This window comes from Kwoniella dejecticola, chromosome 7 (assembly GCF_000512565.2).
Source record: "Kwoniella dejecticola CBS 10117 chromosome 7, complete sequence".
Classification (NCBI taxonomy): domain Eukaryota; kingdom Fungi; phylum Basidiomycota; class Tremellomycetes; order Tremellales; family Cryptococcaceae; genus Kwoniella; species Kwoniella dejecticola.
Genome location: NC_089307.1, coordinates 398,190 through 417,071, shown reverse-complemented (window position 1 = coordinate 417,071; position 18,882 = coordinate 398,190). Strand labels below are relative to the sequence as shown.

General features: G+C 47.8%; 6 protein-coding genes across 6 annotated transcripts; 3 read left to right on the top strand and 3 right to left on the bottom strand.

Moving 5' to 3' along the window:
• Positions 1-186: 186 nt before the first annotated feature.
• I303_105787 (uncharacterized protein) lies at positions 187-3,502 on the top strand (the record flags this gene model as incomplete). The annotated part of the gene is made up of 13 exons (XM_018409099.1): positions 187-255; positions 319-397; positions 461-684; positions 744-1,104; positions 1,161-1,286; positions 1,335-1,448; positions 1,507-1,686; positions 1,738-2,195; positions 2,255-2,334; positions 2,387-2,505; positions 2,561-2,632; positions 2,709-2,891; positions 2,973-3,502. The coding sequence occupies 13 exons, from the start codon at positions 187-189 to the stop codon at positions 3,500-3,502; spliced, it is 2,595 nt and encodes an 864-aa protein (XP_018261371.1).
• A 477-nt stretch (positions 3,503-3,979) lies between these two features.
• Positions 3,980-4,801, bottom strand: I303_105786 (uncharacterized protein; the record flags this gene model as incomplete). Its single annotated transcript, XM_018409098.1, has 1 exon — positions 3,980-4,801. The coding sequence occupies one exon, from the start codon at positions 4,799-4,801 to the stop codon at positions 3,980-3,982; it is 822 nt and encodes a 273-aa protein (XP_018261370.1).
• A 773-nt stretch (positions 4,802-5,574) lies between these two features.
• On the bottom strand, positions 5,575-10,235 carry I303_105785 (uncharacterized protein; the record flags this gene model as incomplete). Its single annotated transcript, XM_018409097.1, has 11 exons — positions 5,575-6,588; positions 6,671-7,241; positions 7,298-7,316; positions 7,376-7,449; positions 7,504-7,589; positions 7,641-8,016; positions 8,074-8,249; positions 8,324-8,379; positions 8,488-8,862; positions 8,937-9,285; positions 9,342-10,235. 11 exons carry the CDS (start codon positions 10,233-10,235, stop codon positions 5,575-5,577), a joined length of 3,990 nt encoding a protein of 1,329 aa, XP_018261369.1.
• A 1,392-nt stretch (positions 10,236-11,627) lies between these two features.
• I303_105784 (uncharacterized protein) lies at positions 11,628-12,656 on the bottom strand (the record flags this gene model as incomplete). The annotated part of the gene is made up of 6 exons (XM_018409096.1): positions 11,628-11,718; positions 11,845-11,953; positions 12,047-12,149; positions 12,316-12,414; positions 12,478-12,541; positions 12,625-12,656. 6 exons carry the CDS (start codon positions 12,654-12,656, stop codon positions 11,628-11,630), a joined length of 498 nt encoding a protein of 165 aa, XP_018261368.1.
• A 654-nt stretch (positions 12,657-13,310) lies between these two features.
• On the top strand, positions 13,311-14,805 carry I303_105783 (uncharacterized protein; the record flags this gene model as incomplete). Its single annotated transcript, XM_018409095.1, has 6 exons — positions 13,311-13,325; positions 13,387-13,433; positions 13,562-13,806; positions 13,943-14,238; positions 14,345-14,480; positions 14,579-14,805. 6 exons carry the CDS (start codon positions 13,311-13,313, stop codon positions 14,803-14,805), a joined length of 966 nt encoding a protein of 321 aa, XP_018261367.1.
• Positions 14,806-16,642: 1,837 nt separating this feature from the next.
• I303_105782 (uncharacterized protein) lies at positions 16,643-18,374 on the top strand (the record flags this gene model as incomplete). The annotated part of the gene is made up of 5 exons (XM_018409094.1): positions 16,643-16,654; positions 16,725-16,980; positions 17,051-17,543; positions 17,610-18,096; positions 18,180-18,374. 5 exons carry the CDS (start codon positions 16,643-16,645, stop codon positions 18,372-18,374), a joined length of 1,443 nt encoding a protein of 480 aa, XP_018261366.1.
• Between the last annotated feature and the right edge of the window lie 508 nt (positions 18,375-18,882).

The following is an 18,882-nucleotide window of genomic DNA, read 5'->3' as shown; positions in this document are numbered from 1 at the left end:
AGTAAGCCTGGAGTGAGCCTGATAATAGGTTCCTCCACTATACATCAGTCTAAGGCAACAGATTATTCGAAAAGCGTCTCCTCTTACCATGTCATTTCATAGTCCACTGTCAGAAAGCCAATCGCAATCATCTGTCATCTGCCTCGTCTCGGTCTGTAGTCCTGTGAACAGCAATCGATCCTCAAGATGGCCCACGCTGCACCGAAACACAGGCAACTGCCGGACAAAGAGAGCAAGCTCTTCAGAGAATTGCTCGTGCGTTGTCTATTTTCAACATCATCTCGTCGTATGCTGACCTTGCATCATTCAAACACGTAGACTCAATATGAGTTGAAGCAATACAAAAAGGGGATCAAAGCTGCTGATACGATTCTGAAGAAGTTCCCCAATCATGGTGGTATGTCGGGCCTTGCTTTATCCGCTGATCGTCTCAATGCTAATCAAGGAGTTTGACCCCTAGAAACACTCGCCTTGAAGGCACTCACCCTTCACTCGTCCTTGCCCGAGCCTCTCACCGTTTCGGCTGTCCCCAAGAAAGAAGAGGCGGAGGCTATGGCGAGGCTGGCGATAAAGAAGGACATCACAAGTCATATCACCTGGCACGTATTGGGTATCTTGGCCAAAAGCAGGAAAGATTGGGATGAAGCTAGTCGAGCTTTTGCAATGGCCAGAAAACAGGATCCGGTGAGCTCAAATCACTACCTCATCTTCCAATCAACAGTTAGACTGAAGAATTAATTCAGGACAACATCCCCTTGATCCGAGATTCGATAGCGCTCCTTACACATACTCGTCAATACGACTTGGCTTTAGCAGCACGACATCACTACTTACTGCTTCGACCCCAAATCCGAGCGTCGTGGTTTGCCCTGATCATAGCTCATCAACTCAATGGCGACTTGGAAGAAGCCTTAGCAGTGTGTAATGATTATCAGACAACGTTGAAAGAGGAGGGCGCCACTGCCCCGGAAAAGGCTCAAATACTGTTACACATCCTAAGGATCTACATTGAAGCTGGAAAAGATCAGGAAGGTCTGGACAAGCTTCGCCAGGGTGTGAAAGACGGTGTGATAAGTCACAGAGGGGAATGTACTGTCTTGAAGGGTAAGCTGAGTTCGAGTCCAAGCTGAAGGAGAAGCTAAAATAGATTTGCTTGATAGCGCAAATGCTCACGAATCTCGGCAGACAAGAAGATGCTCTGCGGACTTACCAAGAATTGCTGGAACAGAACTCGGATAATCTGGAATACTACAAAGGCTATCTGAGGAATAAGGGCATCGATCTCTGTATGTCTGCTCCTGCAACCTTCTGATATCGGACTGACAAATCTTCAGCTTCCGAACTCACCGACGAGTCACGCTCGAAAATCCTGGATACCCTTTCAACCTTCTCCGAGTCTTTCCCTCGATCTGCTGCGCCTCGACGTCTAGCACTGGACTTCTCAGCGGGTCAGTTGCCCGGTTCCTGTTCTCCGCATCGACCGAAGATTGACTTATCATTTGACAGGTGACAAATTCCGAGAATTGGCAAAAGCATATATCGTTAGGGGTTTAGAGCGAGGTGTTCCGTCTCTTTTCGTCGATGTCAAGGGTGTATACACAGATTCGGAGAAGATGAAGGTGGTCGGGGAGATCGTTGAAGAGATCGTCGCAAAACTGGAAAAGGACGCGTCGCTTACCGACGATGGTGAGTCATCCTTTCGCCGATGATGGAACAACAGCTTATCCCCCATGGCAGACTCGATATCACCACCCACCATGTTATTGTGGGCATACTACTTCCTCGCACTACATATCTCCTATCCTCTTCAAACCTCGCCCGACTACACAAGATCAATAGAATTACTAGACCAAGCATTAGAGCATACCCCTACCCTCCCTGAACTGTACATGGCAAAGGCAATGGTACTGAAACGATCCGGAGATTTACTGCATGCTGCGTACGAGATGGAAAAAGCAAGGTTATTAGATGGACAGGACAGATTTTTGAACGGGAAAGCGGCCAAGTATTGGTTGAGAGCGGGAGAAATCAAGAAAGCGGAAGAGTTGTTGGCTATGTTCACTAAGAAGGATTTGCCGGCGACTCAGGATTTGACGGACTTGCAATGTCTGTGGTTCTTACAAGAACAGGGAGACGCCTATAGGAATCAAGGCAACTTGGCATTGGCATTGAAGCGGTATCAAGCCTTAGTCACTGTGAGTTGGTTGTCTTTTAACTCCCTGACAACGCTAAACCGCCTTTCGAATGTAACCAGGTCTTCCAAGATTACGAAGATGACCAATATGACTTCCATACTTATTGTATGAGGCGTATGACTTTTGGTGGTTATGTTTCGTGAGTCCGAGGCTCTTCTCGCATCGGTGATCTCCTCTAACAAATTGCGTAGGTTGATGCGATACGAGGACCAACTCCGATCGCATCCTGGCTACTTCAAGGGTGCTTTGGCAGCTATTGAGCTTTACACCAGAGTACACGATGATCCAAGTATAACGGAGGAGAAAATCAGTGAGCTGCTTGATCCGCACTGCGTTTTCGATCACTCAGCTGACAAAACACGTAGCTCCGGAAGAAGAAGCTGAACGGAAGAAACAGGCTAAGAAAGCTCAAAAGGCCGAAGCTAAAGCTAAGAAGGGTGCGTGTAGCTTCGCTCGTTCTCATCTGACGGCCTCCGGATGTAAGCTGACGTTTGGGATCGTATTTGCGTGTAGCCGCCGCTACCTCCGGCGAGAAATCCGATCCGGTTGTTCCTGACGAGGACCCAACGGGTATCCAATTGCTCAAGACCGACACGCCGTTGGAGGATGGTTTGAAATTATGGAAACCCCTGGAGAGGCTCGCTGCAGAACGGATCGAGACTTGGTTGGCGGGCTACGAGCTCTATATAAGGAAGAGTAAGCAAATTATCATTGGCATTGACACGTACACTTGGCCCTTTGTGAGGTGCTGATATATGATATTCGCTGTCATGTTAGAGCAATACCTCGCTGCTCTTCGATGCCTGAAGAATGCCCAATCCATCTCACCTGCCCACCCTGCACTGCAATACCAAACCTTACACTTCAACAAATCCACGTCGTCCGGTAGTGCGGGACTACCTGACACCGTGAAATCCGTAATCACTTCCGAATTACCTTCATTATTACCTACTCCGCCGGCAGAATTCAGCCAATCATTAGTGGACAAAGCTCAGTCTCCGGAAGAGATTTACTACGCTGCCAAAGGCATCTTAGAGGTGGATGAAAAGTCGACAGAGAAAGTCACAGAGGTTCTATCGAAATTGGCTGATAAAGATTTAATCCCCAATATCGCCTTCATGGCTAAAGCTCTCGAATTAGTAGAAACCAAAGGAACGAAAGAAGCAGCGGATAGTCTGAAAGAGAAGTATAAGGCTAGATGTCCCTCAGCGTGGGTTTTCCAATCGCCAAGTGAGAAAGAAAACAAGTTGAGGTTGTATCAAGAGGGTATAGCCGGTTTCCAGGGTGAGCCGGAGGAGAAGAAATAGTGATAGAAAAGCGGGCAGTCATTGCATAGCATCGTGGATGGGGTTTATGATGGCAGTATATGCATATTATGAAGCACCGGATCTACTGAGCATGAGAATACTAATGATTACATGTACTGACGATGCCTTTCATGATGTGGATCCGGGTGCACTGATACGCAGATTCCGGACGAGGATATGGATATGTTTCACAACGTGGGATACTTCTTTGTTGAGAAGCTGAGGTGTCTCGCAATATCGGTTTGATTGGTAATGATAAATTTCTACTTATACTCGTGCACATAGTAAAACGGTTGTTTGTTCCTTATACTCGTACAACATTGGTGGCGGATCGGAATTCGCAGTGTGTCCAGAATATATCGCAATGAAGCGTACTGTTTCTTGAAAAAACAATGAGCATTGGCATCATCAAAACATCAGGACTTACTATAGTATTCTTGGCGAATTCGACACCTGTACCGGCATAAGTTATCCATCTCACAACTTGATCTTCTTCATCACAGGTTCATTCTCCTCGTCCCTGTTGTCCTCGACCTTCACCTTCACCATCTCCTTTCCATTCTCCTCTTCTTTTTCACTCGCTCCACTTGCCCCGCAGGCGCAGCAGCAATCCCCCTGATCCCTTTTCCTTTTCATCTCATTGTTGATCCCATCACATCGAGTAACAACAATCTTCTCCCTCTTAACCACCTCACATACCTTCCTCCCAACAGCTGTCTCTTCTACTCCGCCGAGTAATTCCAACTTAGCCTTAAGATCCATAATCCTCATTCTCAACTGATTAGTCTCCCTCAGCTGCCCTTGATATTCCGCCACTGCATTGTTCAGAAACCTATTCTCCAGTGTCTTGGTATTCACCAATTTGACCCTCTCCAGCATCTGGATCTTATCGTCTTTCTCTTGAATCGTACCCTTCAATGCCTTCACCTCGGACTGAAGATCGTCCATCTTGTGCTGAGCATTGGTCAGTTGATTTGCCTGGTTTTTCAGCTGTTCTTGGTATCCTGTATTATGCTTATAATCGGTCTTCCAAGCCTGGACCTCCGCTCGCAATTGGTCGATTTCTTGAGTCAAGCGGATATGTCGTTCCTCTCTATTGTGGAATTGATCTTTGGCGATATCTCTCTGCCACTCGGTCTCTTTGAGCTTCGGGATCAGTATGTCAATCTGATCCAAGGCGGCCGCTAAGTCAAGCTTGATGTTCGTCTCTCTTGAATCCGACCTTGAGCTTGAGCCGATTAAAACGACCGAGGCGGGAGAGGGCGGAGTGGCGGCAACTGTGTCGGGTATCTTTGTCATCTTCGTTGTTGCGGATACTCGCTATCTCCCAATAGATCTGAGGATCTGGTCAACTCAGCTCGATGGTATTCCTTTCAAGGCGCTGCGAGGAAGATAAGATACCGTGAGTCAACTTACTTCTACTGGATGATCGCTTTCGTAACTTATCACCTCGCAAAGGCACAGGATGTTCAGCTGAATGAGATCAGAGCTAGGATTCAAACGCGGATGAGGCAGCTGACGTCAGCTTTACTTTTTCCCGTCCGCACGATCAATGGACGAATAGAGTCAGTACGAGCAGCAAAAGACACCGTACAGTAGTACGCGGTATGCAGAGTAGCGTCAGCAGAAGGCAAAGACAGCAGTGGTCTTGCGCGGACAAACTGTGTGAATTGGATTTCAAAGTATGACAGATATTAGATGCGCAGTGTGGAAAGAGAATGCAGAAAGATAAGAGAAGGAAAAGGAGAATGAAGTGACAGAGAGTCGAGTCAGTTGAAGTACTGTCTCTTGTAGATTGAGCAAGACAAATAGACAAGGATGGGCAACATCACACGCGGTGCACGGGCCACCAAGTACATTGTATCGCATTGATTCGGCTTATGGTGCCGTCGCGTCATCCGCCCCACTGATCCATACATGAGAGAACTGGGTTTTTCACGATATGGCCGATAATGGGTGATGTTTAGAGTATGCCGTGGTCGATTGTCCTATCCACATCGTAAAACCAGCAAATACTGTAAACACATTGTAGGCAACAGTCTTGTATACAATCCAGCGCGTCCGATTCCCTTTCAGCTCGTATTTCCACCTTCGTTTCTCTGCTCCGACGTGGTCCCGACTCCAATGACACCTTCTTCGCCACCCGCCTGCGCTTTATCGACCTTGAAATCAGTCTCAAAGTCGAAATCGAGATCGCGCATCCAGTCCATGCCCAGCAGAGCCTGCCACGCTGACGGGTCGGACGAATCGGGTAATCCGGACGTAGTCGGATCCCAATCTGATGGAATGTACCATTCGTTGTGGTTCTGATTTTGTTCCTGCGTCTGCACTGCTTCCTGTCGTAACTGGTCTTGATTGCTTTGGTAGTTATAGACGCTCATGTTGTTATGGAATCCCAAAGCGGTAGATAGCGACGGTGTCGATCTCGATAAGCCGGTCGGAGCGGGTATTGGTATATTCGCTGCGTCTGGATAATACTGATGATGTGGTTGTTGCTGCTCTTGTTGCTGTTGGGAGGATGATTGGGCTTGAGCTGAAGAGAGCGCGCCGATCTGATCGACACAGACACAAACGTGGTTCTGCGCTTGGGTGCCTTGAGGTAAACTCCAAGCGTCCGAAGATAAGTCGACTTGTATACCGGACGCCGGTAACTGAGCTTGACCTTGCCTTTGTATTGGACATTCGGATGAAGCTGGTCGCTGGGCATCTCCAGACTGTATTGGGATGGTTGGTCGATTCTGCTGTTGAATCTGAATCTGCAAGTCCAGTCGCTGCTCAATTGGGGACGGGTGTGGCACACCGTATTTTCCCGATCCGATTGAGGCAGGTGTCGTTCGTCCACTAGCTTGAGCACTTCGCATGCTGATATCCGTCTCTTCTCTTTCCTTCTCCAGCGCTTTCCCTTCCATCATTTTCAGTACGATCAATTCCGTTTCTAGCGCTTCATCTCGTCTCAATGTCTTCTCCTCGAGACAAATGTAATCTTGCAATATCTTTCTGAGTGATCCTCTTGGGAATTGGGCATTTTGGTAGCCCATATGACAAAGTATGCCTAATATCGTTGCCGAGTTGAAGCCTGATGCGACCTGTATTGATGACCCAAAAGAAAGTCAGTTATAGTGAAGAAGTGAGATACGACAATGAACCAGATGGGCGTTTGAAACCTACCGTCATCCACTTGAATCTGTCGAGGGGGTCTAGCTCATTGAAGAGGAACCGCAATTGCAGATCCGCCATCGCACTTTGCAGCAACGCATCTCTACTAATGACATACGGATTGACGCTTTGTGCCTTGGTAGCTCTGAGTGACAGCGATCTGAGGAGGTACGGTCGGTGAAGCGATATTCTGGCCAAGTGGAATTTCGAATTTAAAGTCTGACGTTGGATCGGCAACCAGCTATACCCTTGCTGCGAGTCCAGACTGACCTCGGTACCTTCTCTGTCCAACTTGAAATGTGGCGGCAAATCCTCTTTGAACTTCATGAATAGCTCCTCGCACATCTGGATATCCGCATATTTCCTCGGAGTCAGGTTGAAGCATGTCAGCTGGACTGTGCCGATGATTCTTGCTAACCGATAATGCAAGATCAGGAAAGTCGTCTTCGTTGGGATATTCAGCGCTCGCGGGAAAATGGTAGAGGCTTCTTCAAGCTCTTCGTCGTGCATATTCGATGGCTCAGCAGTGGTAAACTCGTTATCCTGTATGCAGACTGGACGACCGAGGAACAAGGATATCGACCTAAGCTCCGAATGTCAGCCTGTGTCAAGCAGGGCTAAGATGCGCGGCGGACTGACCGATCGACAGCATACAGCTCTGTAGAGTGGCAATCAAATTTAGCTGCATGGCATTATCGCAATCGATCGTCGACTCACGCGCCCAGAGTCTCCTCCGCAATTCCGCCTCCTTCGTGGTCATGCCTTTCCAGCTAGATCCATCGACGTGCATTCTGCCACATACCCGTCAGTCGCGGGCAGAAAGATATACAGGTTGGTCGACTTACCCCTGAGCCTGAGCAGATCGAATGGCAGTGCCTATAGCAGCCCAAGCCTCCGGCACTCTCCTACAAACATTCAGATATAGCGATATCTGCGATGGACGAATCAGCGAATGCTAAATAATCGATGTGGGGCGACTGACGAGCAATCCCGATCTAACAGTATCCATTGATTCGCCGAAAAAGTTCGAGCTTTCCGTTAATGCTCGTTTAGCTGCCCAGGACCATTTCGATGACTTCTCTTCTCGGTCTTTCAAGCTCAGCGTCTGAAGCTCGAGATGATCCATCATCCCGCCAATTACCGATTTCTGTCTATCGGTCAATTGCAGCTGGTCGATTTCGTTCTGCCTATTGACCTTTTGAGATGGATCGTGGTCCAGCAATACCCCCAAGGCGAGGACAATCAAAAGTAACGATAAATACCTCAGATCGACTTCGGTAGATCGGTTGATATTGTAATTGTTCCAGAACTTGTGGTATGATATCATGAAATCAGGTTGATACAGGATATCATTGTGACTGATCAACCTCCGAAGTCAGTAGGCAATCTCAAGGCTATGTTGCTGACCAGCTTACCTGTTATATCTGTCGAAGAAGCGGACGACGTATCGATCACACTCGTCTTGAGCTGGTAAATGGCTGATCAGGTCCCTAGTCTGGGATTCCAGGGTATAAGGCTTGACACCGTCCAGTCTCGAGGTACCTCGGTACGGCGCGTGTCGCACATCGGACAGTGGCACTGTCGGCATGCTCTAAAAGAGGAGGCAACGCGATCCGTCAGCACATTGTGATAACACGGAGCATAAGGGGATAACGGATAACTTACTCGTATGACCTTGGCGGCAAGCTGTGGACCGAAATGACTGGTCCCGAAAAAGGTTTCTGAGGTTGCAAAAAAGATAGTATAAATGCATCAACGACCATGGTCAGGGACTCAATTGGTCGTCTTGTGTGCGTTGGGGCAACAGGACAATCTGTATGGGTACCCACTTTCGCCTTTCCCATCATCCCATGGTCCCGTGTGCACTCTCATACTGCCCACTCCGCGCGCTTCATTCTCCTCCATCAGTCTCTCCGAGCCGGTCGATGAACCGATCTCATCCCGATCGCTCGCGTTGCTGTCGACTCGCAGGCCGCTCATGAACAGTCCAGCCGAAGTAGACACTGTTGGCGCAGGGCGAGCTGTCGCTGGAGGTTTGTGGTCCATATACGACCTCCAGAATTTACCTAACCCTGACTCAGGACTAGCTTTGGCAGTAGGCTCGATGCGTGCTAATACCGGCGTACTTCGCTCAGAAGAGATGGGGTGGGATGCGACAGGCTTCGACCGATGTTGAGCATGTCGTTGGAAGGGATGCGGCGGTCCTAGAACGACACGCCAGCAAACAGTGTCAACAAGCGCCGTACAGCTGCTCCCGTGACTCGCTAAATCGGCTTACTTGACTGCGCTGGCTGAGCATTGCCTAAGTCCCAGCTAGACTCCGTTCGTCGACCTCGAGATAATGAGCCGGATTGTGTTGATTCTCGATTATCATTTCTCCCTTGAAACGATGCTATCGACTCTCCCTCATTGATATCCGCCACATCGTCGCTTCCAACGATACTCGTTCTTGCTTTTTTGCTGGGTTGACGAGTGGGCGAGGTGGAATATGCAGCAGAACCGTATGAATGGTGTCTTCCCGCTTCTGATTGTGTATATGCGCGATGAGAGGAGTCCATGGCGGTCGTAGGGTATCTACACTCTACTTTTCGTTTGACGCACAGACCGCACGGATACACACCGTCACACTACCAACAGAGGATTGAGCCACGTTCAAGACTTGTGTAGGCGGAGACAGGCTCACCTTCTGCTTGCGTCTATTACACTCTATGCAAGCGGTAGCCATTCTTCCTCTTCTGCGTTTGTTGTCGTGAGGTATATGAGGAAAGGCATGCGGGTTTGGATGATGAGAGGGGTTTTCGGTACGAGGATTGACGAAAGTCATCTGCTGTGGTGGGAATTGAGGATGCGGGATATATGCTGGCCCAAATTGATCAGGATATGTGGATGGTCCAGGTGCGGTCCCAGCTATTCCTTGAGAATGACCGACTGCATCTGGATTGCTGCTGGAATACTCTGCGGTAAAAGGAAGTTGTAAGGGTTGTCGATTATATAATGGCTGGATGGGATTCGCTGATCTCGGCGGTGGCGGTAATCCCATATACGCATCTGGATACGGATGTTGATGCGAGAATGGATGTGGATCTGTCGGGTATTCGGGATTTGGATTTTGAGGGTTATTCATCTTGCTAGGTGTATTACTGGTGGGTGATCGTGATTGTAATTGGTATCGGCTTATTCGTTGTAGACTAGGATATGTACCTTGAAAAGAGGATGAAAGGTGGAATGAGGTTGACGTTGAGGTTGACGTGGTTGGTGTCGTTGTTCTTGGTGTTGGTTGATGAAAAGCGACATCTATATTTGAGGGTTTCTTTGGATTATCATTTCCTTCTTCTTTTCCCTCGTTCTCTTTCTTTTTCTCTTCGAGGTTGATATCCCCGCTATAGATGAGGTTGTTGATTTGTGGCACCACAACTTGAGCTTCTCTCCTTGCGCCCTCTTGTCGAGTACCGTCAGACTTCGAGGGAGATGACGTGCCCGCTGTGTGACTCGTTGCGGGATCGGCAAGGTTCGCTTTGTCTTCTTGAGCCGGATCAAAATCGGAATTCGTGTGCACGGTCACAGCCTCTTTTGTCATTCTTGATGATGGCTGTGTGTTTCCTACTTGTGCCTCGTTGTCAGCGTGACTTTCGGCTAAATACAGGAGAACGGCAGATGGCAGATCTCAATCAATTTACGAAGGAGGTTCAAGTAGGAGGAATTGGATTTCGAGCTTAATATGAGTTTAGGTCGAATTCGATACTGGGAGGCATTTGTGTGAGGTCCTTGTTCTGGTGTTGCCCTCGTCAGGAATTCCTCTTGGTTGGTCAACATGAACTGGTACGATCAGAACCATAATGACAGTCACGATCCCCGTGACCGTTGCCGTTGGAAAGGAGCGCTGTAGCAACGTTAGTCTGTCTCTCCTTCCGATCGGGATTTGAAGGAGTTATTACCATGTTTATGTTTATGTTTAGTGATCGCAAGGAAGCGTACGTAGGTACATGAGCTCCTACTCGTGTGGAACCAGTTGGCCTAGCTCATCAACGGACTTTGTTTGTGTACCTTCATCGGTGATGTATCACCGACGGTGAAGGGCTGTGCGCGTCAACTAAAGCTTAGCAGAATCATGGTCGTTGTGTTATCGTCGTTCCTCTTCTGATGGTTGTTCCCATCAAAACATGTCGCAAAGCCTCGACCTCGACTTTTCAAGACATCCTTTGACCGTGATGATGATGGTGACTTTGGCTTTGGCTTTTTGGTCGTTTAGGTTATACCAGGTCAAAGCTCAAATTTGACTCTAATGGTGACTTCGTATGATCCGCACCGGTCAGTCTTCTATCATCGCTGCCCGGCAACTGGCCCAATGATTCTATCAGCTGCTTTTCACACTTGACAGTAAGTAGGATACCACTTCATGAAATCGGTATCGCATGAATAGTATTTCACCGGACCATTTACCTTCCTAACCCTCCGCAACCTTCAAGGCGTCAATAGGTCGAACTTGGTCAAGTGTCCGTATCGGCATTTAGCGTTTTCACGAAGAGGTAGATGCGCTGGGCACTCGCCGTTGATCGTCAAGAATGGGGAAGACCAAGGGCGAGAAGACTAGTAGGAGAATTCCGTTTGATTAAGTTTACGTCGGTTGTTAGGCCAAAGGAGGCAGGGCGGGAAATTCGAAATTGCCCTAGTATTCGAAAATACACATCGAAATTGGTATTCGCGTTGTTACCTTGACGGAGTAAGGGTAAATGACTCCGTAATGAGTATGAGTATATGATGAGCGTGATCATGAATACAACGGTAATAAGGAGTAGCGGGAGACACAGATCAGTGGCACTAGGAGAAAGGGGCGACGAGAAACGCGTCTCAGTGTAATACCTGAGTAGCACGATGCTACTGTACAAATACAAAGATAACATCTTGATGAGTTGATAATCAAAGCACAAAATCTACGCCGGTCCAGGTCTATTTTGTAAGGTCGGGTCGATCACATGGGTATACGTCGCAATTCCTCCAATGTCCATCCAGCTTTCTTCATACTGTCCATTCCTAGATCATGCACTTCCTCGTCTAGATGTCTGCGGTAGGAAGCAGCAACGTATCAGTATCACTGCAGATTCAACTTTGTTCGTGTAGACAATCCACCGTGAAATAGCGCAAGATGCAGCATTACGGTCTGACTGAGTTTGTGCGATAGGACTGACCTGAACAGAACCTCCTTGAATCCATCCATGATTTCCCTCAATTTAGCGGGATTATACTCCGAACTATCATCCAGGGCGTTTCTCAAGAACTTATCGTATTTCTCCAGACCTGTTATTTTTGAAGACGACATATCGCTCAGATTTATCAGCCCCTATTCACTACTGGCCGTCCAATATCATGATATCGTATAACCCCACTCACCGTCATGTATCGCCTTGTGCGATTTCAGATGTTCCCCCGACTCCCTTGAGCCGGCTTTGAACTGAGGCATCTTCTTAGCTAGTACAGGAAATATGTATGTTTCCTACTCATCCGCGCGTCGTCGCTTGATTAGCAGTCTACTTCATGGGTAGCTAGTCATTCGGGCAAGGATCTCAGCTCACTTCCTACCATTTCACAAATTCGATACCGTCAGCCAGAGAATCTAGGAGCGGATTAACCAAGAGACCAAGAGTCGAAAGAACCCTCACTATTCGATGATGCATATCCAAATGCGAATAAAGCTGTTGCGCCTCTCTCAGAAACCTCGGTAAGGTCATTCCTTCTTTATGAAACCCACCATCTGCCAGCTGCTCATACTATACATCGACGTCGCCCTTTGCTTCGACATGACAGGGAAGACCATGACTCACGGTGTATACCCTGTCGAACTCATACCTGAAATGCGAATGAAATTGATCCATATGCACCGCCAGCCTACCATCTCATCGAAATCAGCTTTGACCCCTAGCCCTGCACTGACGACCAACCACGATATCTGCTTGGGAGTCGCAGCTCACCTATTCCATTCTCTATCTTCCTTGGAGGGCATCGTGCTAAATCCGCCTGTGGCAGGTGAAGCGATGGTGCTTTCTAATCTTATCGCAGGAACAACGGTCGTGATCGAGGATGCCAGGGAAATGGGGTTATGCGAAAAGGTCGTTGGCAAGTGGCGTATCCTCGTACCGGCCGGAACGCCTTTGAACGATCTGAAGTGGACGAGAATGATTGAGAGGATGGTAATCAGGAAGGCAACGATGTGAGTCCGACTGAAGATTCTGCGTCGCGCGTGTGATTCCTGAGATGGCGATGTCGTGGCAATAGGCATATGTCAATTGTTGTCGTAGTTTTTCAATCCATATATCCTCTCACATCGTCCGCTGTTGTGATCAAAACACTGGTATTAATGGCCGATCTTTGAGACGTTCGTCCAACCGCACCGCGAAAAGTTAGTCAGCTGCTTCCGTCGGAATAAAAGTTCTTCATGAGCATGATACCAGTTTATCCGGTTTTAGAACGTCCAGCCTGATAATTGATGTGGGCACCAGGCAGGTTCAGGGTATGGTATGATGCGTCACAGCTTGCTGCTTGCTGCTGGCTCGTCGTCGCCGTGCATTCGGTCGTCAATATCGGTGTCGCACACAGAACATCATATACAAACTCAAGCTTCGGTATCTCCACACATTAAGGCCACAACACAAGCAGGATGATTTTATTAGAAGTGAGCTGCCTCATCCATCGCACGCGATGCAATCTACGGACAGCTAACAAGCGATTCATAGTCTCACAGCGTCATCATCAACGATGTCCTTACGGACAGGTTCGAAAAGTGAGTGCTCTCCGGGTATAATGGGATTTCTACGACCAACTGGCGATACGAAGATATCCCGTGCTCCGGACTCGGCCTTGACAGTCATTTCAGGATCGGGGGCTGACATGTCATTACTTCTCACGCAGACCATCCCGAGCAGATATCCAATTTGTGGATTACGATAATGTGCGATTCCACCTATCGACCCCCTCCTCCAAAACCCAGATACTCCTTTCGATGGGCATACAATGCTGGCCCGACCTAGTCAAGTACGGCGCGCGAGAACACCTGCAAGCTGAATACGAGGGGTTCTTGCTCAGTGAACAAGAGACTGAACCGGAGTACAACGTCAGTTTGGTAATCGATCTGGAGAAGATACCTGAGGGTGTCGGTGAGTAATCCCATTGCTCGAACCAGTGTCTTCATGATGGTCTCCATACTGGCTCGGTGCTATGTCGCTTTCTGTCCATCCTTGATCTTGGTGTCGTGTTACACTTACGCTCTTGCTAATCCAATTGGATATACAGACGACCGCCTCGCATTGATCTCTAAACTTGCCCACCTGAAATCCACAGCAATGTCTTCCCCCTTCTTATCTGCTTTCGCCGAACAAGCTTCCCTCCAAGCGAATTACAAAGACGCCGCTGGCGCTCAGGCGAAAGATCTAGGAGAACAAGGAGAGACGAAGGGCGATCTCAAGGTTGTACGATATAGAGAAGAAGAAGCTATATATATCCAAGCTTCAAACGATCGAGTCACGGTCGTCTTCAGTACGGTGTTCAAAGAGGAGACCGATAAAGTGTTTGGAAGGGTGTTCTTGCAGGTGAGTACTCGCTTCTCTCACGATGCGACACGTGCACTGTTATGAGCCAAGCCCAGGTCTTGACGATGCTATAGCTAATGCTGATCATCGTTGGAATGCGTGATAGGAATTCGTCGATGCTCGAAAACTCAACGCGCTCCAAAATGCCCCTCAAGTGCGATACTCCAATCGAGAACCACCGCTTGAGATCCGTCATCTACCAGGACTGCACAACGGGGAAGATTGGGGATACGTGACCTTCGGTGAGTCAGCCGTACTGGAATGACTTGACTGCTGTCATGATTTTGCGCACATCGAATTGTGGTCGTACTGAGCTGAATTTCTTATGTTGCCGGGATAGTCCTCTTCCCTCGACATTTCGCTAACCCAACACAATCGCAATCTACGATCAACCGAATCCAGCTATTCCGGGATTACCTGCACTACCACATCAAATGCTCGAAGGCGTACATGCACTCGCGAATGCGATACAGAGTAGCTGAATTCCTCAAGATCCTGAACAGAGCCAAGCCTGAAGTAGCGGCTGAAAGGAGGACCGCGACTGGTAGGACCTTCAGAACGCGATAAGCACCTGAGGTCCAGGTGAGGACGATGGGGTAGATTATATGGCGTAGGATCGGTTGTAACTAAAGACATGTTTTCTATACCTCATTATACAGATTTGAGATGAGCTTCTGAAATAAGGAGTTTAGAAGTCGTTTTGATCTTGGTCACGGTCGTGCGATGAATGTATATGTGATTCTTCTACTATCAGTCAGCATTTCAGCATGCTTTTGATCGTTTATCTTAAGCGTGATCATGTTGTCGAAATATATAACATGTTCGTTGACGCTCTGTTTGACCCACCTTAGATACACCGACGCTGAGGTGCGAAATGTCAAAGCTCGAGGTTGACCGGCACGCCGACGCCGACGCCAACAACGAACAAAACAAATATGCTATGGGTGCCTGTACTAGACCCGGGAGTATGACGACATGTACATGTTGACTGTGCGACGGTGCGTTGCATCTGTATACTGTAGTTGTATGGCATGAGAATATGGATAAGATTTTCGGGTCTATGCTTCCGATTTACGGTAACTTGGTCGCGACGAAGCATCATATCAAGTATTGATCTGGTAAGATATGCACAACTGATAAGAGGAGATGAACATGTCATGCCAATCAAAAGAGTTAGGGTCATTTCATACTCGTAGTCGGAAGAATGAGGTTATGGCGTTTTATGGAATCTAGTCAAACCTTGTTTGTCTGTTATACGATACGATGTTTACTTCTGCTTGTAAGTCACCGTTAAACATCATATTAAAATGAAATGTATATATATGCGAGTGTAGAAGAAGAAGATGGAAGATCTTGAGATTATCGTAATCAGTCCGAGTGGGTGACTACACCATCTGTTGCAATTGTGGGAATGGGGGCAATGCGATGATCCCTTTGTACCATGTTTATTCTCAAACAAAGAACCAGGAATATATAAGTCATCGTGCTCCGCACTCCGTATTTGTGACGGATGTCTTGCTTTCTTGTTGTATTTATGCACATAACGAGGTGACATATCGGACTGAGGGTATCCGGCTGTTTATTGTGCACCCTTTCCACTATACGCTTCTTGCTACTACGTATGATGCATGTTGTACGATGCAGGAGCAGTTATCCCATCAGATGTGCTGTTTGTCCCAGGGTAACATCTATGATCTATAACGGTATTCACATTTTAAAGGAGATAAAAGCCGCGTTATACGTTGTGTGATGATTCTGCCACGTGGATGTTGTTTGTTGTGTGCGAGTGAGTGCGACTGATTTCATTCGGGATTTGGTTTGATTTTTACCCTAATCCAGCCCACTCACCATACGACCAAGCAGCTAAACATCCATCAAATACATCTACTTTGATCCATTCTCATTCTCATTCTCATTCTCATTTTCATTCTCATTCTACATTGCATTTAATTCATCGCATCCTCCCCTCTCTCCTCTCCTACGTCTAGCTGATTGTCGACCATCTACTCTGATCCAAATATATACATTCTTTTACAAACGCATTCGACAATCGATATCACCTCGAAAAACGCAACAAGACCCTAACGAACCGACACACCGGTAAAACCCAAAGTCAACTCGACAAACAAGTCAACACCTAATTCCTGGTTCCTACTCTATGACTTGTTGATCATTCAACCTTTCTTTCCACTACATCTCCTTGCATCTCCTTCACTACGCTCCACATTCACATCATATTTAGTCCAGTCTCATAACTCCCTTCTATCTTTCATATTCTGCTCAGCATCCATTGCATTGACACCTTCAAGCATCGTATCTGCCCCACTCATCAAGCTCAATCCTCAAGCAAGTAGTCGTCCAACTACGTCCCCTCGAATCTCCTCTGAACTAACTCTCATTCATCATGGCTTCCCGAGTAAGTGATGAACGATCTGTCGCATTTCAGCGTTAGCATGCACAAGCTGACATGTCTTCCCTACACTCAGGCAGCAAACCCTAGACGAGCAGCAAGTCGTACACGTAACGATGAGAATGCCGCTCCCACTCAGGCTGGTCTCAGGACCAAGACCTCGCTCTCTCACCTTGGTCCCGCTCAAAAGGTCTCCGTGGCTTCCACCTCGAGCAACGCCGGAGCGGTCAAGAAGCCTGTCGCTGTCAAGGCTGGTGCCAAGCGGACTGCTCTGGGCGGTGTAGTCACCAACATCGTCAAAGAAGAACCAATCGACGATGCTAAGAAGCCTCGTGAGTTTTTGCTCATGCGCACTGAACCATTCTTCGCGAGTAACAGTAGCTGACAAAAAGCCCCTCTTAGTGAAAGCAGGAGGCAAACCTTCTGCTGAAGTCCGACAACCCCTCGCAACCCGAACCAACAATGTTCAACCTACTCGACCCATCGCTTCCATCCCTCACCGATCCAAGACCACCCCATCCACCGCATTCCCCTCCGCCGACATCAAGAGCGAAGACCTCTTGTCGGAGATGGACGTTGATACGCGAAGGCTAGAATCGTCGGCCGCGCCTATGCCCATGTTGACTGTTGATGAAGAGGCCTACGAGGACGAGTCAGAGGAAGAGGAGATGGAAGAAGAGGACGAAGAGGACTGGTTGAGAATGTCAGAAGAAGATGCTTACGCCGCCCAGGAACAACTTGACTTGGTCAGATCGACATTCAAGGACGATGTAGACTTGTTCGACACCACCATGGTCGCCGAGTACGCAGACGAGATCTTTGGTCATATGGAGGTACTCGAGGAATCAGTCATGCCGAATCCAAGATACATGGATTTCCAAACCGAGATTGAGTGGTGAGTGGAACCACTCCGTCACTGTCTGTCTAACCTTCGTACTGTACTGATCCGTCATGTTGCCAGGACGATGCGAACAACCCTTATCGATTGGTTATTGCAAGTACACCTGCGATACCACATGTTACCCGAGACCTTGTGGATCGCCGTCAACCTCGTCGACCGATTTTTGTCCGTCCGTGTCGTCTCCCTAGTCAAACTCCAATTGGTAGGAGTGACAGCTATGTTCATCGCTGCGAAGTACGAGGAAATCTTGGCACCCTCAGTCGACGAATTCGTCTACATGACGGAGAACGGATACACCAAGGACGAGATCTTGAAGGGAGAGAGAATTATACTTCAGACTTTAGATTTCACAATCTCATCCTACTGTTCACCTTACTCCTGGGTCCGAAAGATCTCCAAGGCGGACGATTATGATATCCAAACGAGAACGCTATCCAAATTCCTCATGGAAGTGACGTTGCTCGATCACCGATTCTTGAGGTGTAAACCTTCCATGATTGCTGCTGTGGGTATGTACCTCGCACGAAGGATGCTGGGTGGTGACTGGGTGAGTCCGGCCTTCCCTCTTTCACTGTGTTCAACTCGATTGCACGTTTTCGCGACTGATCTTTCCATTTATTCGGACTACAGAACGAAGGTTTCGTCTTTTACTCTGGATTCACCGAATCGCAATTGGTAGCAGGAGCGACTTTGTTGTGCGAACGATTGGTCGAACCTGATTTCGAATCGGTCTATGTGTACAAGAAATACGCCAACAAGAAATTCTTGAGAGCCAGTACCTTCGCCAGAGATTGGGCACAGACCAACGCCTCTTCGGCGTTCTAGGGGTTTTATCGATTTGATACAAGCACGGAGGGAAGGTGAGGGGACGAAACGGAACAAGGCAATTGCGAAGCGAAGGCGAAAGCATTTCGCGCAAATGAACACATACCACACCAAATTCTTTAATCTGTGACATATGGACTATTTTTCACTTTCCTTTTTTCAAGACTCTTTTGAGATGTCGACGTTAATTAGACCAGATTACCCAGTCAGTCTATCGGAGTCATTTATTCTTGAGAGGTGTATAACAGATCTATACATAAAGATTATTTCTTGCGAATCTTGCGAGACAATCATGTTATCTATATCGTATGTTACATTATCACTTTTACTTTTCAGTTTTTCGTTCTTTAGCATACCCTTACCCATACCCAGGATCAGAGCATTTATATGACGCTGAGTCGCATGTGAATATATACAGATGAAGAGGGAGATGACGATGTTGACGATGATGGTGGTGATGATGACAGTGATGATACACGCATACGCGATGGACAGACTATATAATTCT